The sequence below is a fragment of the Orussus abietinus genome, unplaced genomic scaffold (assembly GCF_000612105.2).
Source record: "Orussus abietinus isolate OABI.00-Male unplaced genomic scaffold, Oabi_2.0 scaffold16, whole genome shotgun sequence".
Taxonomy (NCBI): domain Eukaryota; kingdom Metazoa; phylum Arthropoda; class Insecta; order Hymenoptera; family Orussidae; genus Orussus; species Orussus abietinus.
The window spans coordinates 1,896,951-1,911,965 of record NW_019394714.1 but is presented as its reverse complement, the minus strand read 5'-3'; the positions used below and the strand labels follow the sequence as shown (position 1 = coordinate 1,911,965).

Sequence of the window (15,015 nt, the reverse complement as noted above, 5' to 3'; positions counted from 1 at the left end):
TCTACTGTGTTCATCGGGTTAAGCCGGTTTTCGGGCTGCCCAGCCGCCGGTGAATTTTTTTCGCACCTGCTACCACAGTAGCTCGATCAGAGATGAGTTGAGAGATTGCCATAATGGTAAGTCACCACCGTTAACTGCCGCATGGTATTACCATCACGAATACGTGAGCCTACGACAGCGGGTAAATAATAAAGAATATATCTTCATTGATCAAAGTTGAGAGAGGGCGCCACAGATTCCATAACGTTAACGTAAACAGCGTGTCGCATGTACTATAATTGTATGTTTCTTGCTTGTGAACGTGTCGCCAAAAATGTTTTCATGGTTCAGTGTAAGAAGCCGTGGGAAAAGTAACTTTCGTAGTTTTTTTTAAATTTCTTGTAGGCAGTAACGCTGCATAAAAACCTTTCATTCAAAGAGAAATCATATTTCTGAAGGTTAAAAGTGTAACTTCAATGTTTTGAATAGCAAACGTGAAAAGAGAAGGAATTCCGTTTTCGATGTCACTGTGCTTGGTTCATCAACTAACTACGTTTTGAACGTAGTTTAGGTGCATAAATTTATGTAATCATAACCTGATACTTATACAGTTGTTTGTATTTTAATTGCTCGTGTGTGTAAACGATGTGAGAATTTATAAATGCATGAATAAAAAGTCCGTTATATAGTTTAAGATATTTTATAGGTAATGCCAAACTGTTGATTTGTGAACATTAAAGTATCAACAGGATGAGTACTGTGAACGATTCGGTGATCATTTGTGAAACCCCGTCACCACAAAGTGCAGTTCCTAAAAAGAGAAAACTGCGAGCAAAAAAACCAAAGATAAAACGTTGCAAAATAACAAAGAAACCAGTTTTACAAAGCGATACCGAATCCGAAGAAGACTCAAGATGTACAAACACAGTTCAGCCATCTGGAGCGAAACGGTAACTCAATTGAATTAATAAGTAATAACAGGTATATATGATTCGTGCTTACATAAATATATGTATAGGAAGCGTGAGGAAAATTCATGTATTGACTGGATTGATCTGTCCGAGTCAATTAATTGTGAGAAAAAAAGGAAGACAAATAAACGTTCGTTTGTGCGCAAAACTAATATACCGATTTCTCTCCAAGAAAGTGTTATTATTCTAAGTGATAGCAGTACCTCTTCCAAAGAAGAAGGTCAAGTAAATCCCAGTGAAGAGAGACTGTCCCAAGAAGATATCATTTTGATAGATAATTTTGAATTGGGAGAGCCATCTCATGAATCTACAAGTACTAAAAAGAGGAGTTGCGAAAGTGATCAGAATTCAGTTAATACAAGAAGGAAAACGTCCAAAGCAGGCAAATCTTCGAATTTATATAAGAATTCCATACAGTGGAAATTGTCTGTATTGACTTCGAAGGTAGATCTTAATGATAGGGATAAACTACCTACTTTACCAAGTTCAAGTAAGACATTCTTAATAACTCATTTGTTGTAGAACAGTTTCTTGCAAATGGTACTGTTTATTTAAGGCTGCCAAATGAATTTAAATAAATTGGAAATATATTACAGACAGCTCGAATCAGGAAATCTCTAAAGCTGAGGATGTTTCAATCGTCTGGACATCTGTAAATGACTCTGTATCAACAAATGTGGAACAGGTTACCAAATATTCTGACGAGCCACCAAAACTCACAGAAGAGATGCAGAACTTGCTCAATGGGCCCATGGTTTACGTAGACAAGCAGGGAGATTTTTCAAACCTGCAAAATTTGTATATGCCGGTGGAGTACAAAGAAAAAAACAAAAATCAAATCGTCGGTAACCTGTTGAAGGAAAGAAATGTGGTGAATATGGCACAGAAAAAACCAGCTAAAGATCTGTCGAGCAAACCGCTAAGAGAGATAATTATTGATGGTTGCAATATTGCTATGGCGTATGTATCAGTTAATTTATTCTATACATACTTCTTATCATATCAGATGGTAACCCAGAAAATTTTGGTACATTTTGACACATCGAATTGTAGACACGCAAACAATAAGAAGTTCTCCGAAGCTGGAATCAAACTGGTCATAGATTATTTTGCACAAAGGGGTCATACAGTCAAAGCGTTTCTCCCACAACACACAAGATCGTTCAAGCATCCCCTTCTTGAGAAACTTTACAATAATGGAACAGTCGTGTTTACACCAAGTAGGAAAATTGGTGGAAGAAAGATTACGCCTTATGACGACCGGTAAGTTTTGCTCCTGCTTAGAGGCACGAAAATGGAAACGTATTACCAATCGGTGTGTTCGTATTTTAGTTTTATATTGGAATATGCAACTCAGTGTAACGGAATAGTGATATCGCAAGACCAATATAGAGACTTGTACAGGGAGAAACCAGAGTGGCGGGATACGATAGAAAATCGCCTTCTTCCTCCTACGTTTGTAGGAGACATCGTGATGTTTCCCGAAGATCCTTTAGGGAGAAATGGTCCTACGTTAGAGGAATTCCTCAGGCACCTATGAAGTCACAGGATCTCGAGCTGTAACATTTCTGTCCAGTGAATGATTAAAGGTTACCGCCAAGGAACAATTTGTGTTACGGTAAAGAAAAGAAGATATCGTATGGTTATGTCACATAATTTTTCATTTTCATTCGTTCTATTTTCAACGCTTCATATTCATGATGCGGTAACGACGATCACGTGCACTGGTGGCAAACCCCAAATATATTATCGGTAATTGAACCTGCTCAAGTGCGAAACTATATAAGCAATTCATCGAGCTAATGGACAATATAGCTCCGAGGTATTTTGATAACTTTTCATTTTTTTTTGGTTATTCACTTCTGTTGCAAATTACGGTTTCGTAACTATATTACTGCCAAAGCCGTTTCGTTAGAGGCACATGGTTCCGTGAAATTTTCATTTACATTTGATATCGCATTATATTTAAGACAACAACTTTAATTTCCGTATCAGAGAATCCTGCAGTTTTCTTGAAAGAATTGGAAATCTTGTTGATTATTTAAATAGATCGGTATTCATTTATACTGTATAATATTGTATAAATAAGCTAATATAAAAGAGAGTATAATATAAAACCAAAGGGGGGGAAGAAAATATCGTTTTTTTTTTTTTTTCAGCCAAGACGAAATTATATTGTATAGATTTTACACATCTTTGACACCTGAAATGTAACACATAATCTCAAAAGCGAAGCCTGTAAAATAAGGCCAGCGAACCGATTGGAAGAGTACTTGGACTTTGAAGTAGATTTCCTCGTGGTGCTTACAGAGCGATTAATATTCCAGTACCATTTATTTACAATGACTTCCATTCCAAAGGACACAAAGTCGTTTAATCATTTTCTCCGGGCGCCTTGTTCCACGATGGTTTCCAACACCACTTGCGCGATTGGCGAACAGAGTTCATGCTCTCTTGAGCAGCTTCGAGTGCCAACCGTTGCATCGGAGTTTGTGCTATAGATTCTTGCTGTACACTCGACAAAACTGCCTCGTGTTGAAAGGCTGACTTTACCGCTGGAACGTGCAATGGAAACGTATTTATACCAAAACCTAAACAAGTCGATACAAGAAACCCAATAAGGGATGGTACCTGCTTTCGCGAATAGTTTCTGTAGAACGTAACTATCATCGGTAACAGTCGGCGCATCTTTCACGTGAGAAGGGAGTCTGCGGCCGATCAGATAGGATATTCGTTCACCTTCGAACACGGACGAGATGCGATCGGTCTCCTCGATTTTTTTTCGTTTCCGGTGTTTCGTTTTACGGTGCCTCTTATGCTCCACGTCGACTTCCTCTTCGCGAGCGTCGGTCGATACCGAGCTCTTCGGTTCGCCATAGGACTTATCGGCATCCTCCCTTAAGGGAGAGCTTAAGCCCGGGGCGGTCGCGTTTCCAGAATTTCCAGGGCCTCTCGCGCACGGGACCCGTGCATCCTCTGGATGGTCGATCCGTTTCTCCTCTTCGACTGGTTTCTTTTTTGTTACCTTGTCGCCGATTCTCTTGCTCAAGCAGGAGGCTAGCTTTCGCATGGCTTCTATTTTCGACGAGGTGAAGCCGGTGGTTGGCGCGAGTCTCGAATCTCCGAAGAGTCGGTCCGACTCGGTGCCTTCTCCCTCGGATGGCTCGTTTAAATTGAACAGCTCGACGAGGTCGGTCGTGTGAAAGAGTCTGCGTTGTCGCGGATCTTCGAGGACTCTATTCGAGAGGAGGAGCTTGAAGATTTGCCTGTGGTACATCTGCGGGAAATGTTACGGTCAAATGTAGGCGAGGACTGCTTCGTTTTCCAGATGTACGAATCGCATCGGACCCTTACCTTCTCTTCGATGGTGCCTGCCGTTATAAGTCTGTACACGGTGACATTTTTACTCTGTCCAATTCTCCAGGCTCGTTCTCTGGCCTGCGCGTCGGTAGCTGGATTCCAGTCTGGATCATAGATGATCACTCGATTCGCTCCTGTCAAGTTCACTCCTAGTCCTCCGACGCGAGTTGTTAAGAGAAACAGGAAGTACGATGGGTCCTACAACGGAGAGACAAATAAAAATAATCGCCCGTGGAGGGTTTTACGTTATTCCTCGCGCGAAACGTGGAAAGAAATGATATTAAAAGGATACCAACTCCGTTGAACTTCTCGATGGTTTGCTGCCTCTGGGACATCGGGGTAGTACCGTCCATTCTCAAGTATGTATAGTCCTCCCGTTGGATCAGGCTCTCCAAAATGTGCATCATCTGTGGAAAGAACAAAAAATATTCGAAATGGATGCAGGTCAGATTGTTCGACTTAAAGCAGTAAAATAGCTCAAATGGGACCAATGGACGTAACGTATCGCCGGGCAATCGTATAGCTTACCTGTTTACTCTGGGTAAAAAGTAGAACCCTGTGTGCCTGATTTTTCCAGATCTTCAGCAACGATCTCACCACTGCCATTTTTCCTGCCCTCTTCCAGTAACCGAACCTTTCCATGATTTCATCGGTCAGCTCCAGTTCTTCGTCCGAGTCCTAGATCGGTGAAAATAAAGAATGATTTTCTCGTCGGTATAGAATCGAGGACGTTACGGATTTTTGAAACCGTACGGTCTGCTTGCCGTAGATATAAAGATCGGGATGATTGCAAATTTTCCGCATCGTCGTCAGGGCGATTAATAGTCGCGCTCTGTATCTCCCGCCTTCTTTTAGCGAACTCTTTTCGTGTATAATATTCGTGACGTCTTCCGAGGTTAGATACTTTTTATACAGGGTTTTCTGCTCTTCCGTCAAGCTACAGAACAGCACCTGAAACGAGCTCGATGATGAGTGGGTCGTTAAACGTTCCAACTATTTCTTTACAGTGTTGTCACTCGACAAACCTGTTCATTTTTCTCTGGCAAACGGACGTGATGCTGAACGTCGGATTTAGTTCGCCTCAACATGTACGGAGTTATAGCATCTTTTAATAAAGTCGCCACCTGGAGCGCGGTGGCCTCTTGAAGCGAACTGGCGTTGACGTAACCACCTCTTGTAATAGGACCCGCAAAGTGTTCCAGAAATGCTGGGAGTGTGCCCAGTTTTCCAGGCAGAATGAAGTCGAACAGTGACCACAATTCTTTCAAAGAGTTTTGCATCGGGCTTCCAGTTAAAAGAAGGCGATGTGGCGTGGTGAACTCTTTTACAGCCTTGCTGATCTACGAATCGTTAATGTACAATTCCTCGCGTCACCAAGTTTCTTGTCAGAATTTTTCAAGCGACTCGTCTCCATAGGTGGTAGTACCTTTGCATGCGGATTTCTTATTTTGTGCCCCTCGTCCAAAATGACGTAATGCCACTGAGTCCTCACGAGCAGTTCTTTATGATTCAGCACTCCAGAGTACGAAGTCACCAAGACCCCACCGGTTTTCATACTCTCTACCAAATCGTATGGATCACCTGAAGTTAACCAAAACTTTATCGGTCTATTATTATATTATTTTCTTATTTATATACCGATTTCTTAAGTTATTTAATTTTCACATTTCGGTAGATTAATTTTTTACCACTGTAAGTTCCAGATTGATGTAACGTAGCTATCCGTAAAATAGGCCACCAGTCATGGAAATGTTTGACCCACTGCTCCAATAATGTTGCAGGGCAGATTATTAGAGTCGGTCCCAAGCCTCGAAATCTACATAGAAATGTTTTTATTACGATTCCACAATTATACCGTGTACTTTTATTTGGAAATCGATAGGTCCTTACCGTCCACCGTCTGAAAGTAAATTGCTGCAGTCCAGACCTGCCAGGAACGCAATCACTTGCACGGTTTTACCTAAACCCATCTCGTCTCCGAGTAAACCACCAGAATTACGACCATGTAATTCCCACAGCCATTGTATGGATACTTTTTGATATCTAAAATCAAAATCCGCTGAACACATATTTTTCTACTTCTTTGAATCAAGAAGAAAAACTAGGTTATCGCGAACGGTATTTCTATTTGCTAGACGTCGATTATATATGTTAGTATATTTTGTATTCAAATACCTATACAGTCTTTTCCAAATAGATTTCGGAACTTTAAATAAATTATCGATTTCATGTAACTTCTCAGCTTGAAAACAAAATTTTTTATTTTCTACTCGTTGATGATATGCATCTTCGTCTCCATCATCCAAAACTGCATAATAAATAAATCTTATCGTTATGGAAAACGAATGTTGTGTACTTAATAAGATGACGTTACGTTTGAAAATATACCTCTATTTTGAATGCATTTCTTCGAATGTCGTTTAGCGCTGCCTTTCTTCGGTTGTTCTGTTTCTGCCTCTAAAAAAAATAAAACCCGATAACATATTTGTTACTTTATTTCTGTAATAATTAGACGATTAAATTCATTCACCAGAATCTTGGCAATCGTCGCTAGGGATATATTCACTTCCAGAGTTACATTTTGGATCGGAGTCATTTTCACACTCCAGGCTTCTTTGATTCTCGTCAGTTCTCTCGGCTACACTGGTTGATAATTTCATTCTTTTTTTTGGTACTCTAGTTTCAATACTACTTCCTTCCAGTTTTTTTCCTACAATCAATTTTTTTGACAGACACTTCTGTTTTGCAAGCTCAGCTTGTTGTTGAAGGTACTTCTCAAGATCCAATAACTGAGTTGCTTTATTGAAAACGCTATTCGTACAAAATAGGTAATGTCATAATTAAATTCAAGGGTTACAGCTGCCGTCTAATGTAAATACAGACCTAGTAGATTTTTTAGCTGCAGCTTCAAAAGGTGTTAATTCTCCAACTCGCACTTGTTTATCTAATTCCAGATCTTTTCTTTGAGCTTCTGACACTGTCTCGGATTTACCATCGTTCGACAAATATGATTTCCCTTTATTTTCGCAAAGAGCTTGCGTTAATACAGGATATGAAAATTCCTTAATAGCTCTCGATGCCTTCTCTAAGATACATTGTTCAGCTTGTGCAAAGACCACCTGTAAGATCACAACTCAATATTTTAATGAAACAAATCTTGAATTAATTCACATAACTCATTTCGTATCTGTATGCAAACCTCTTGCAGTAATTCTTTCTCAATGTCATTTTCATTCGCTGACTTTATGTGAACTTTATCCAGACTTTCTTCGCACTGCATATGACTCATATTGGTTTGACAGAAACCTTGAAAAGTTTTACAAAATATGATGGCTTCCTGGCATATTTAAGGCCTAATGTATATGAAAATTTATTTACATTGAATTATTTTCGTGTATATAATAATAATTCTTTCCGTGCATGAATCACTGTTACTCATGACATATGCGGCACCGATGATTTGTTGAGATTATATTAAAGCGTCCGAAAAAAAAAAAGAAGATACCCTCTAAACGAGCTGGTCGAGCCAGAGTACGAACAAGTACGAATGACATCCAGAGAGTGCGCATGGGTCATGGCACAAAAATATTTCAATGTTAGACTCCTCTAGTGACGTTCAAATTCATCGACAGAAAATGGACTCGATTTATGGCGCGTACAATAAAAATTCGTCGGATAAAATTAATCTTAAGACGTATTTTGACGAGTATGCAAATGAGATCGAGCCGAAAGATTCCTTGAAGGCTGAGGAAAGTGACGATGCTCTGCTTCTCAGTTGTATGGGAGTTAACCTCAAAGAAGAGCAATTTTCAATACTGGCACAATATTGCAGGTAACTTATTGATCGTTGCAAATCACTGAAAATAAATTAATGCCGATTTATTATTCAAAAAATGTCTGCAGCGTGGATCATTTAACTGTCCCCGATGAAATACCAAGATGCAGTGATTCCAGAAACATGCGACGAAAAGAAGTGTACGATTTTAAAACAGTCCCCGAAGGGACTCAGTTACAAACACTGTTGAATTTAAAGAGGCGGCTAAGAGGGAAACAGAAAGTCGTGCGTAACTCCCGGTTTCGAAATGAGATATTAGTGGTATGATTATTGCGTCCGTGAATGAATGTTATAAGAAATACTTTCCAACGTGTACTTAATCTACGAAATATTTTAATTTTAGAGATACGATGACGTGAAACGCATTGGCCAGTTAGCAATACCAGGACAAGACATAATAGTTTATATACGAATCTATAATCCGTTTTTTCATCGGAACCATTATACCAACTTCGATCAATTATCAAGGAAATCGCTGAATTGTGTAATTGCCATTCTTGGGTCGCAAACCTTGACACAGTTAAGAGATAAAATAACGTGTTCTTCCGATGGTATAATTTGCACCGATGTAAGTGCCGGTCCTAAGGGATGTAGCATGTTGCTTGCCAAGGTAAAGTTTATATATTATTTATATCTACAGTATAGCTAATTTGTGCATAATCGCACATCCTATCATAAATTCAGGATGTGTACAAATCAGGATTCTTTTACATCGAGGGTACATTTTTCAACGACTTCCGTGCCCCAGGCAATAAAGATTACAGCCAGGTTATAAGGGAATGGGGTGAGACTAGAAATTTGGGTCCATTCGACACTGCTTCGATGGAGAGTACTCGGATAGACTCTATTTCCACGAGGTTTGGGTATCCTTGGGTCTATCAACATCAAGGATCCTGTGAACACTTAATCGTGTTTAGTGATGCGAGGTAGTGATTTCTTAAATCTTTTAATGTTAGAGGTTATTTGCAAAATTTAGAAGTACCTTCTAATTTTTTTTCGTTTTGCAGATTAATAAGTTCAAAGGATGATTTGGCGATCTCCTGTTACCCAAGGATACACAAAATAAAGCAAAGATTGACGAGGTACTGCATGATGTGTGGCGTGTTCGCAGTTCAATGGTTTACCACAGAACATAGCAGATTACCACACAATCCTTGCTTTTTTTGTGACACGTGTTTTAAATCGTATAATTATATAAATGGCGAAAAAGTTGGTACATTTAAAGCTTATCCTTATCCTGGCAATGCTGCGGTTGAACAGTAATTAAAAATGAAGAATCATTTGCTTGTACCATTAGACGGTTGGATTAAGATATTTTAATTTTAGAAAGTTAAAGGTATATTTATAGCAAATGTTAAAAAGTCAGATGTATCATAACTCACGTCATTGTATAATTTACAATATTCACTCATCAAAAGATATTTAATTAATTGTAAAATAGGTCTGATATTCAATTATTTAATAAGTAAATATTCCTTTGGTTTGATCAAATAATTGGATGTGAAATAGGGGACTATAAAGATTTATTGCTTAGTAATTACAGTCTAATAGAGTTGAGTTTGCGCAAATTCTCTTTTGCACCCTGCAGGTTTGGATTGATCTGCAATGCTTTGTTATACATTTTGTTAGCTTCGTCAAATTTTCCCCATCGATGGTACAAGACACCTGTTGCGGACAAGTTTTCAATGATCGGTTATTAGTGTTTTTTCTGCTTAAATGTATAAATTAAAATTCGGTATATTTACCTAAATTTGTATAAAACATTGGATTATTTGGATTCCTTGCAATTGCACTTTTGAAATATTTTTCCGCGTCCAAGAAATTCCCTTCTTTACCTAATATGTTGGCAATATTGAAATACATAGAGGCATCCTCAGGAATGATTTTAAGGGCATGGTTAGCCACCGATAATGCTTCGCGAGAACGTCCTAAACAACAAAGTATGACTAAAATAATTTAAGAATTACTAGTCAGAGTTTTAAACATTACCTAAATCGTCCAACAATAAGACAATGTTAGTCCAAGCTCGTCGATGAGCCTCTTTCTGAAGAGTAGCGTTTTTCCATGCACTCAATGCTTCACCGAAACGCTTAACTTCTAGATACTGAAACATACAGGTTAAAGGGTTACTCCGTGTTCGATGCATTTCATGCAAAATATCTTTTAATCGTTATGTAATATTTTCTTACTAGTACACCTAAATTATAGTAACAGTCGGGATACTTTGTCCTGTGCGACAAAGCTGTCAAGTAGCATTTTTCGGCCTCTTCGTGTTTTTTTAGAGCCGAGAGCACGATACCTAGATTCATCCAAGCTGCAGCAAAGTCTTCCCTGAAATCAGCTTCTGTCACTAGTCATAAAGCCCAGATTCTTACAACCCGTAGCATCACAGAAAACTAATAATAATTTGACTCGAGTGAAAGGAATTTTTAAATTGTATTTACTCTAACGATATCTTGTAACATACTGTAGTTTGACGGCACGCCTGAATAATTTCTCCGCTTCTATGTATTGTTGCCGGTCCTTAAGTAAATTTCCCAGGTTGTTCATAGCTTGTGTATAATTGGGATTCAGCCTGAATTATTTTAAACAAATAACGCGTTACATCGATGTAGAAATAAGATTTTTAACATTTTAAATTAGAGTTCTTACCGCAAGGCAGTTTTGTATTCTAGTTCGGCATGTGTGGAGTTGCCTAAATCGGCAGCACTCTTTGCTACGTTGTAATGAACTTTTGCATTGAGTGGGCACACTCGTATGGCTGAATTAAAAAGCACCGTTTCCGTCTTCCATTCGTTACTCCTTACCCACGATCGAGTGAAAAACAGAAGTATCAGCATCGCATACATTGACACGAAAATCTTTGGCGATGACCATCGATTCGACAGCTTTTCCAAACCAATGGCAAACAGCAGGCAGTACCCAGCTGACGGAATGTACAAAGTTCTTTCAGCAATTACAAAGCCAACTCTGAAGAAGATATTGCTTGCTGGCAAGAAAGGAACGATCAGAAAGGTAAATCCCATGATGACGTATCTGGAACATTTCACCGATTTGTGTTAAGTAAACGATCTTGTAAGTGACTTTGATTACAAATTAAAACTGATCTTAAATACCTCGAGTCGTTGCTTCGACTGGAAGAGAAGGTGTACATCAAGAAAGTGCCAAGTATTATCCACAGAATCACTACGGCAAGAAGTCGGACATCGTTGAATCCAGTAATAAGGGGTACGCAACCCATTGACCAATCGAAACACAACCATATCGGGCACACCATCAACCAGAGATTTAAGCAATATATATAATAATAATTAAGTACACGAAAAAACAAGCTATCGATGAAAGATGAGGGATTGTCTACAATTTCAAAAGTTGGAGCTAGGAAGCCCATGATGCTAAATCTTATCGATAGAAGAATCACCAGGGCTAGGAGCAATACAAAATATCGGAAAATAGAACCCCGATTAAGAGTAAGAAAATGCATTGTTTCTTTATACGAGTACTTCAATGATAAAACGCCGATTATATCGATCGGATAAACTTTGTTAATTATGACTAATTCATATATACCACAAAGTCCCTGAAACGGTATCGTTACATGTGAGATACAAAGTAGGGAATATTAAATTAATAAGGAATGCTGCTTATTAATTTATGTCTCGATTTTTGTTTCAACTACTGATCGAGCAGCATTCCTTACAGATTAGAAAAATAGCTTACAATAGCAGTTATGCCGGTCTCCTTACAAAACATTGCTACAGCGATGCAAGAAATGCAGCAACATAAACTGCAGGATTTCCAAACCATTCCTGTATTGAAAATGCATTGGTTATAAAATAAAATTGATAGCCAGAAAAACAGAGCGCATAGTAAGTCGGCTCTTCCCACTATTCCGGAAACCTGCAAATAATAATTTACAGGTAAAAAAAATACCAGGTTTTTATTAAATTGACATTAATGTTTAATATAACGATTAATGAAATCACTTACAGCCTCTGCATGGACAGGATGTGCTGCGAACAATGCAGCTGCATAAAATGACACTTTTCTATTATTTCGACCTAATATAATATTGAGCACAAATAGCATTAATACCGATACAATGATATGTAATGTAATATTGACAATATGAAAGTCTTGTGCATTTAGGTATCCTCTTAGCCAATATTGAAACCTGTAAAATAACGTTAACGTAAATTCCCAGTAAAATCAATGTTTAAATTGCATGTTAGCGTTCTTACCTAAATGTCAAAGTCGTTAATGGACGATACGATTTGTGGCTCTTTTTATGTGAGAGTTTTGTTCCCCAGAAATCATTTTCGAAAATACTGAGTAGAGGGGCGCTTTGAACATCTTTGTTATTAACTATAGCCTCGGAGTCGTCGAATACAAAATTCCCATCGTGCGAATTTATACAACACAAAGAAGCTGCCAATATTATAAGGATGGAGATTGGCAATGGGACATCTAAAATATTAATGTTGAACTATCTATTAAGCAGGATAAAGTATTTTAAATTTCAATTCCACCAAAATTGTTTAGTTTCTACCACACACCTGGTAAAGTTTTCAAAGTCATTTTGTCATTACTTATCTGTCAAGCGCTAACGATCATTATAAATTATAAATGAAGGAATAATAATTTGACCTGTAAAATAAGACATCTCCTGTTTAAAGGAAAAAACAATATCGTTTAGATTAGAAACTTTATAACCTCTGATTTTAACCATTTGTCAATCGAACGCATCTTTACGGTAATGTCAGTTCTCTTCTGAGGTGGCACTGCTGGTTTAACCTAACCTAAACCATGTGGCGGGTAATTTAACTTCATTTATCAAACAAAGCGTTTTCTTCAAATTCGGAACGTATGTATGTACATTTTGCGGTATAGGGAGACGAAATAAATTCGAGAATACATTGAAGAATCCCCTTCAATGATTGTACAATCGATGCAGGTATTTTATTTTTTATAATGGAAAAGAAATTAAACTATTAGATGATGCCGATTTTATTAGCAACATCAAGCGCATCGTAATCACGTGCTAGACGGACATACGCTTTCTTCTTACCATCAGGCCTGATCAAAGTATTCACTTTAGCAACATCAATTTCGTATAGCTTCTTCACCGATCCTTTAATATGATATTTATTTGCGCGCGTATGAACAATAAACACAAGAGTGTTGTTGTCCTCGATTTTTTTCATTGCAGCTTCAGTTGTTAATGGATATTTAATAATATTAACTGCATCCATGCTGCAAAAACAGACCATTAATTTAATATTAGTTTATATGCAAAAATGTCTAAACTATGAACAATCGATAAAAAATGCAATTACCGGTTCCTCTTGGGTACAGAGGTTCGGGGATATTTTGGATTCCTTGGAGGCATAAATGTTTTTGGCCTGTGGAAGTGAACCGACGTTCGTATTTTTCTGACGCGGGAGCCATGGACACCTTTAAGAATCTGAAAGAAAAAAAATATTTCAACAAAATGTCTCTTATAAGAACACCCAACTGGCATTAGCCGATTACTCAGAAGTATGTCAATTGTCATTTCATAAGAATTCAAAGAGATTCCCACATAATAAATCATCATAAATTTGTTGTATATTAGTTTTCCTTTTATCAATTTGCTACTGCAAAATTGTGCCTTCAATCGATTAAGCATACCTTCTTCTGGGCCTTAAGAGCTTTCTGCACAGGTTTCGCTGGAGTTTTAGAAGCTTTAACGGCTTTTTTCATAGCCTGCACCAGCTTCTTTGTCTTAGTGGATACTGGTTTTGCAGCTACTTTCGGTGCAGTTTTGACAGCCGATTTTGCTGCTGCTGCAGCTGCTTTAGCTGCAGGTTTAGCAGTTGCCGGCTTCTTTGTCGCAGCTGGTTTCGCCGCAGGTTTGGTTACTTTTGAAGCAGAGGCAGCCGTGGCAGGCTTCTTCTCCGCTTTCTTCTCCGCCGCCTTCTTCTCGGCAGGCTTGCCTAATGATCACATATTAAAATATAATTATGCACACTTTTTTATTACAAAGAATAAATTGGAAATAAAATGAGAATCTCAAATGTAAAATTGAGATTACATTGAACAACTCGTAGCAATAATTTTTTTTTTTTAATTCTTGTCATAGTTTTCGGAGTTGAATACGATTCCACTGATAAAAAAAAAAAAATGTAATTTTATTAAGCCCGATGCCTGAAACACAATGTCCACATGGCAGCCGTATGCAGGGCAATCGATTTTTGAAACGGAACGCTACGATCATCGAATAATATAAATATTTTAATTTATCATCGTTAGAAATAAAATCAGCTTATTTCTGGCTTGAACCTAAACTATAAATATAAGATCTGTACATTGTTTGTTAATTTACCTGCTTTTTCCGTCGGTTTAGGCTTCGGAGCCATTTTGTTGAAAAGAGAAGGCCCCGCAGAGTTCGTCAGTGCTTGCTACTCCAAGGAACTCAAATGAACCTAGAATGACAACTCGTACAAAATTACGAAAGCCTGTAAGTTGGGAAGATCGACTGAGGGTAAAATGGCGCCAATCGTTCAAAAAATTACAACTTTGATAAAAGACATCAAATAATGAAAATGAGGATAGCAAAACGTAAAGTTGAAATATTAAGATAAACACGTATTCGCGGAAATGAAATTAATGTGACTTGTATATATTTAACATTTGAGTTGACTCGGGGTACGAAATTTCGACCGCGAAAGTGGCGCCATATTTAAATCTCAAACTGGGTCGTTTGTTACCCGACAATGAATCTAAAGTAGATGGTGCAATTTCTTGAAGATCTATAGGTTACTTGAATGACCAAGCCGGCCTTGTGTAATAATTCGAGGTCGCGTAGTAATTAAATATACAGGAAGTATC

The 15,015-nt window shown here is 38.1% G+C and overlaps 5 protein-coding genes across 13 annotated transcripts; 2 read left to right on the top strand and 3 right to left on the bottom strand.

Moving 5' to 3' along the window:
- Positions 1 to 306: 306 nt before the first annotated feature.
- Positions 307 to 3,296, top strand: LOC105696905 (NEDD4-binding protein 1). Of its 4 annotated transcripts, none has more exons than XM_012419731.2 (6): positions 307 to 550; positions 686 to 929; positions 998 to 1,440; positions 1,547 to 1,910; positions 2,004 to 2,213; positions 2,355 to 3,296. In XM_012419731.2, exons 2-6 carry the CDS (start codon positions 730 to 732, stop codon positions 2,488 to 2,490), a joined length of 1,353 nt encoding a protein of 450 aa, XP_012275154.1. In that variant the 5' UTR covers positions 307 to 550; positions 686 to 729; the 3' UTR covers positions 2,491 to 3,296. The 4 variants fall into 4 exon arrangements, with proteins under 4 accessions (XP_012275154.1, XP_012275151.1, XP_012275152.1 ...); XM_012419728.2 differs by having other exon boundaries at positions 2,283 to 3,296; XM_012419729.2 differs by having other exon boundaries at positions 307 to 564; positions 2,283 to 3,296.
- Positions 2,487 to 9,514, top strand: LOC105696906 (snRNA-activating protein complex subunit 3). 3 transcript variants are annotated; one of them, XM_012419734.1, is made up of 6 exons: positions 2,487 to 2,568; positions 7,943 to 8,142; positions 8,214 to 8,370; positions 8,489 to 8,755; positions 8,830 to 9,071; positions 9,153 to 9,514. In XM_012419734.1, the coding sequence occupies exons 1-6, from the start codon at positions 2,530 to 2,532 to the stop codon at positions 9,406 to 9,408; spliced, it is 1,161 nt and encodes a 386-aa protein (XP_012275157.1). In that variant the 5' UTR covers positions 2,487 to 2,529; the 3' UTR covers positions 9,409 to 9,514. The 3 variants fall into 3 exon arrangements, with proteins under 3 accessions (XP_012275157.1, XP_012275156.1, XP_012275155.1); XM_012419733.1 differs by having other exon boundaries at positions 8,214 to 8,406; positions 8,863 to 9,071; XM_012419732.1 differs by having other exon boundaries at positions 8,214 to 8,406.
- On the bottom strand, positions 3,294 to 7,844 carry LOC105696902 (DNA excision repair protein ERCC-6). Its single transcript, XM_012419721.2, has 16 exons — positions 7,689 to 7,844; positions 7,510 to 7,616; positions 7,194 to 7,429; positions 6,841 to 7,121; positions 6,699 to 6,767; positions 6,486 to 6,618; positions 6,201 to 6,353; positions 5,999 to 6,126; positions 5,737 to 5,891; positions 5,336 to 5,650; positions 5,064 to 5,261; positions 4,839 to 4,988; positions 4,607 to 4,717; positions 4,305 to 4,508; positions 3,582 to 4,227; positions 3,294 to 3,505 (listed from the first exon to the last, which is right to left on the bottom strand). Exons 1-16 carry the CDS (start codon positions 7,747 to 7,749, stop codon positions 3,324 to 3,326), a joined length of 3,129 nt encoding a protein of 1,042 aa, XP_012275144.1. The 5' UTR covers positions 7,750 to 7,844; the 3' UTR covers positions 3,294 to 3,323.
- A 137-nt stretch (positions 9,515 to 9,651) lies between the features above and the next one.
- LOC105696903 (transmembrane and TPR repeat-containing protein 4) lies at positions 9,652 to 12,928 on the bottom strand. 4 transcript variants are annotated; one of them, XM_012419725.1, is made up of 12 exons: positions 12,793 to 12,928; positions 12,387 to 12,612; positions 12,136 to 12,319; positions 11,866 to 12,045; positions 11,716 to 11,725; positions 11,262 to 11,331; positions 10,798 to 11,181; positions 10,613 to 10,720; positions 10,335 to 10,476; positions 10,135 to 10,249; positions 9,891 to 10,073; positions 9,652 to 9,810 (listed from the first exon to the last, which is right to left on the bottom strand). In XM_012419725.1, exons 1-12 carry the CDS (start codon positions 12,872 to 12,874, stop codon positions 9,683 to 9,685), a joined length of 1,812 nt encoding a protein of 603 aa, XP_012275148.1. In that variant the 5' UTR covers positions 12,875 to 12,928; the 3' UTR covers positions 9,652 to 9,682. The 4 variants fall into 4 exon arrangements, with proteins under 4 accessions (XP_012275148.1, XP_023288880.1, XP_012275145.1 ...); XM_023433112.1 differs by having other exon boundaries at positions 11,262 to 11,725; positions 12,387 to 12,635; positions 12,702 to 12,928; XM_012419722.1 differs by having other exon boundaries at positions 11,262 to 11,725.
- Positions 12,929 to 13,057: 129 nt separating this feature from the next.
- On the bottom strand, positions 13,058 to 14,609 carry LOC105696907 (60S ribosomal protein L23a). Its single transcript, XM_012419735.1, has 4 exons — positions 14,510 to 14,609; positions 13,816 to 14,120; positions 13,482 to 13,609; positions 13,058 to 13,398 (listed from the first exon to the last, which is right to left on the bottom strand). The coding sequence occupies exons 1-4, from the start codon at positions 14,541 to 14,543 to the stop codon at positions 13,137 to 13,139; spliced, it is 729 nt and encodes a 242-aa protein (XP_012275158.1). The 5' UTR covers positions 14,544 to 14,609; the 3' UTR covers positions 13,058 to 13,136.
- Positions 14,610 to 15,015: the final 406 nt, after the last annotated feature.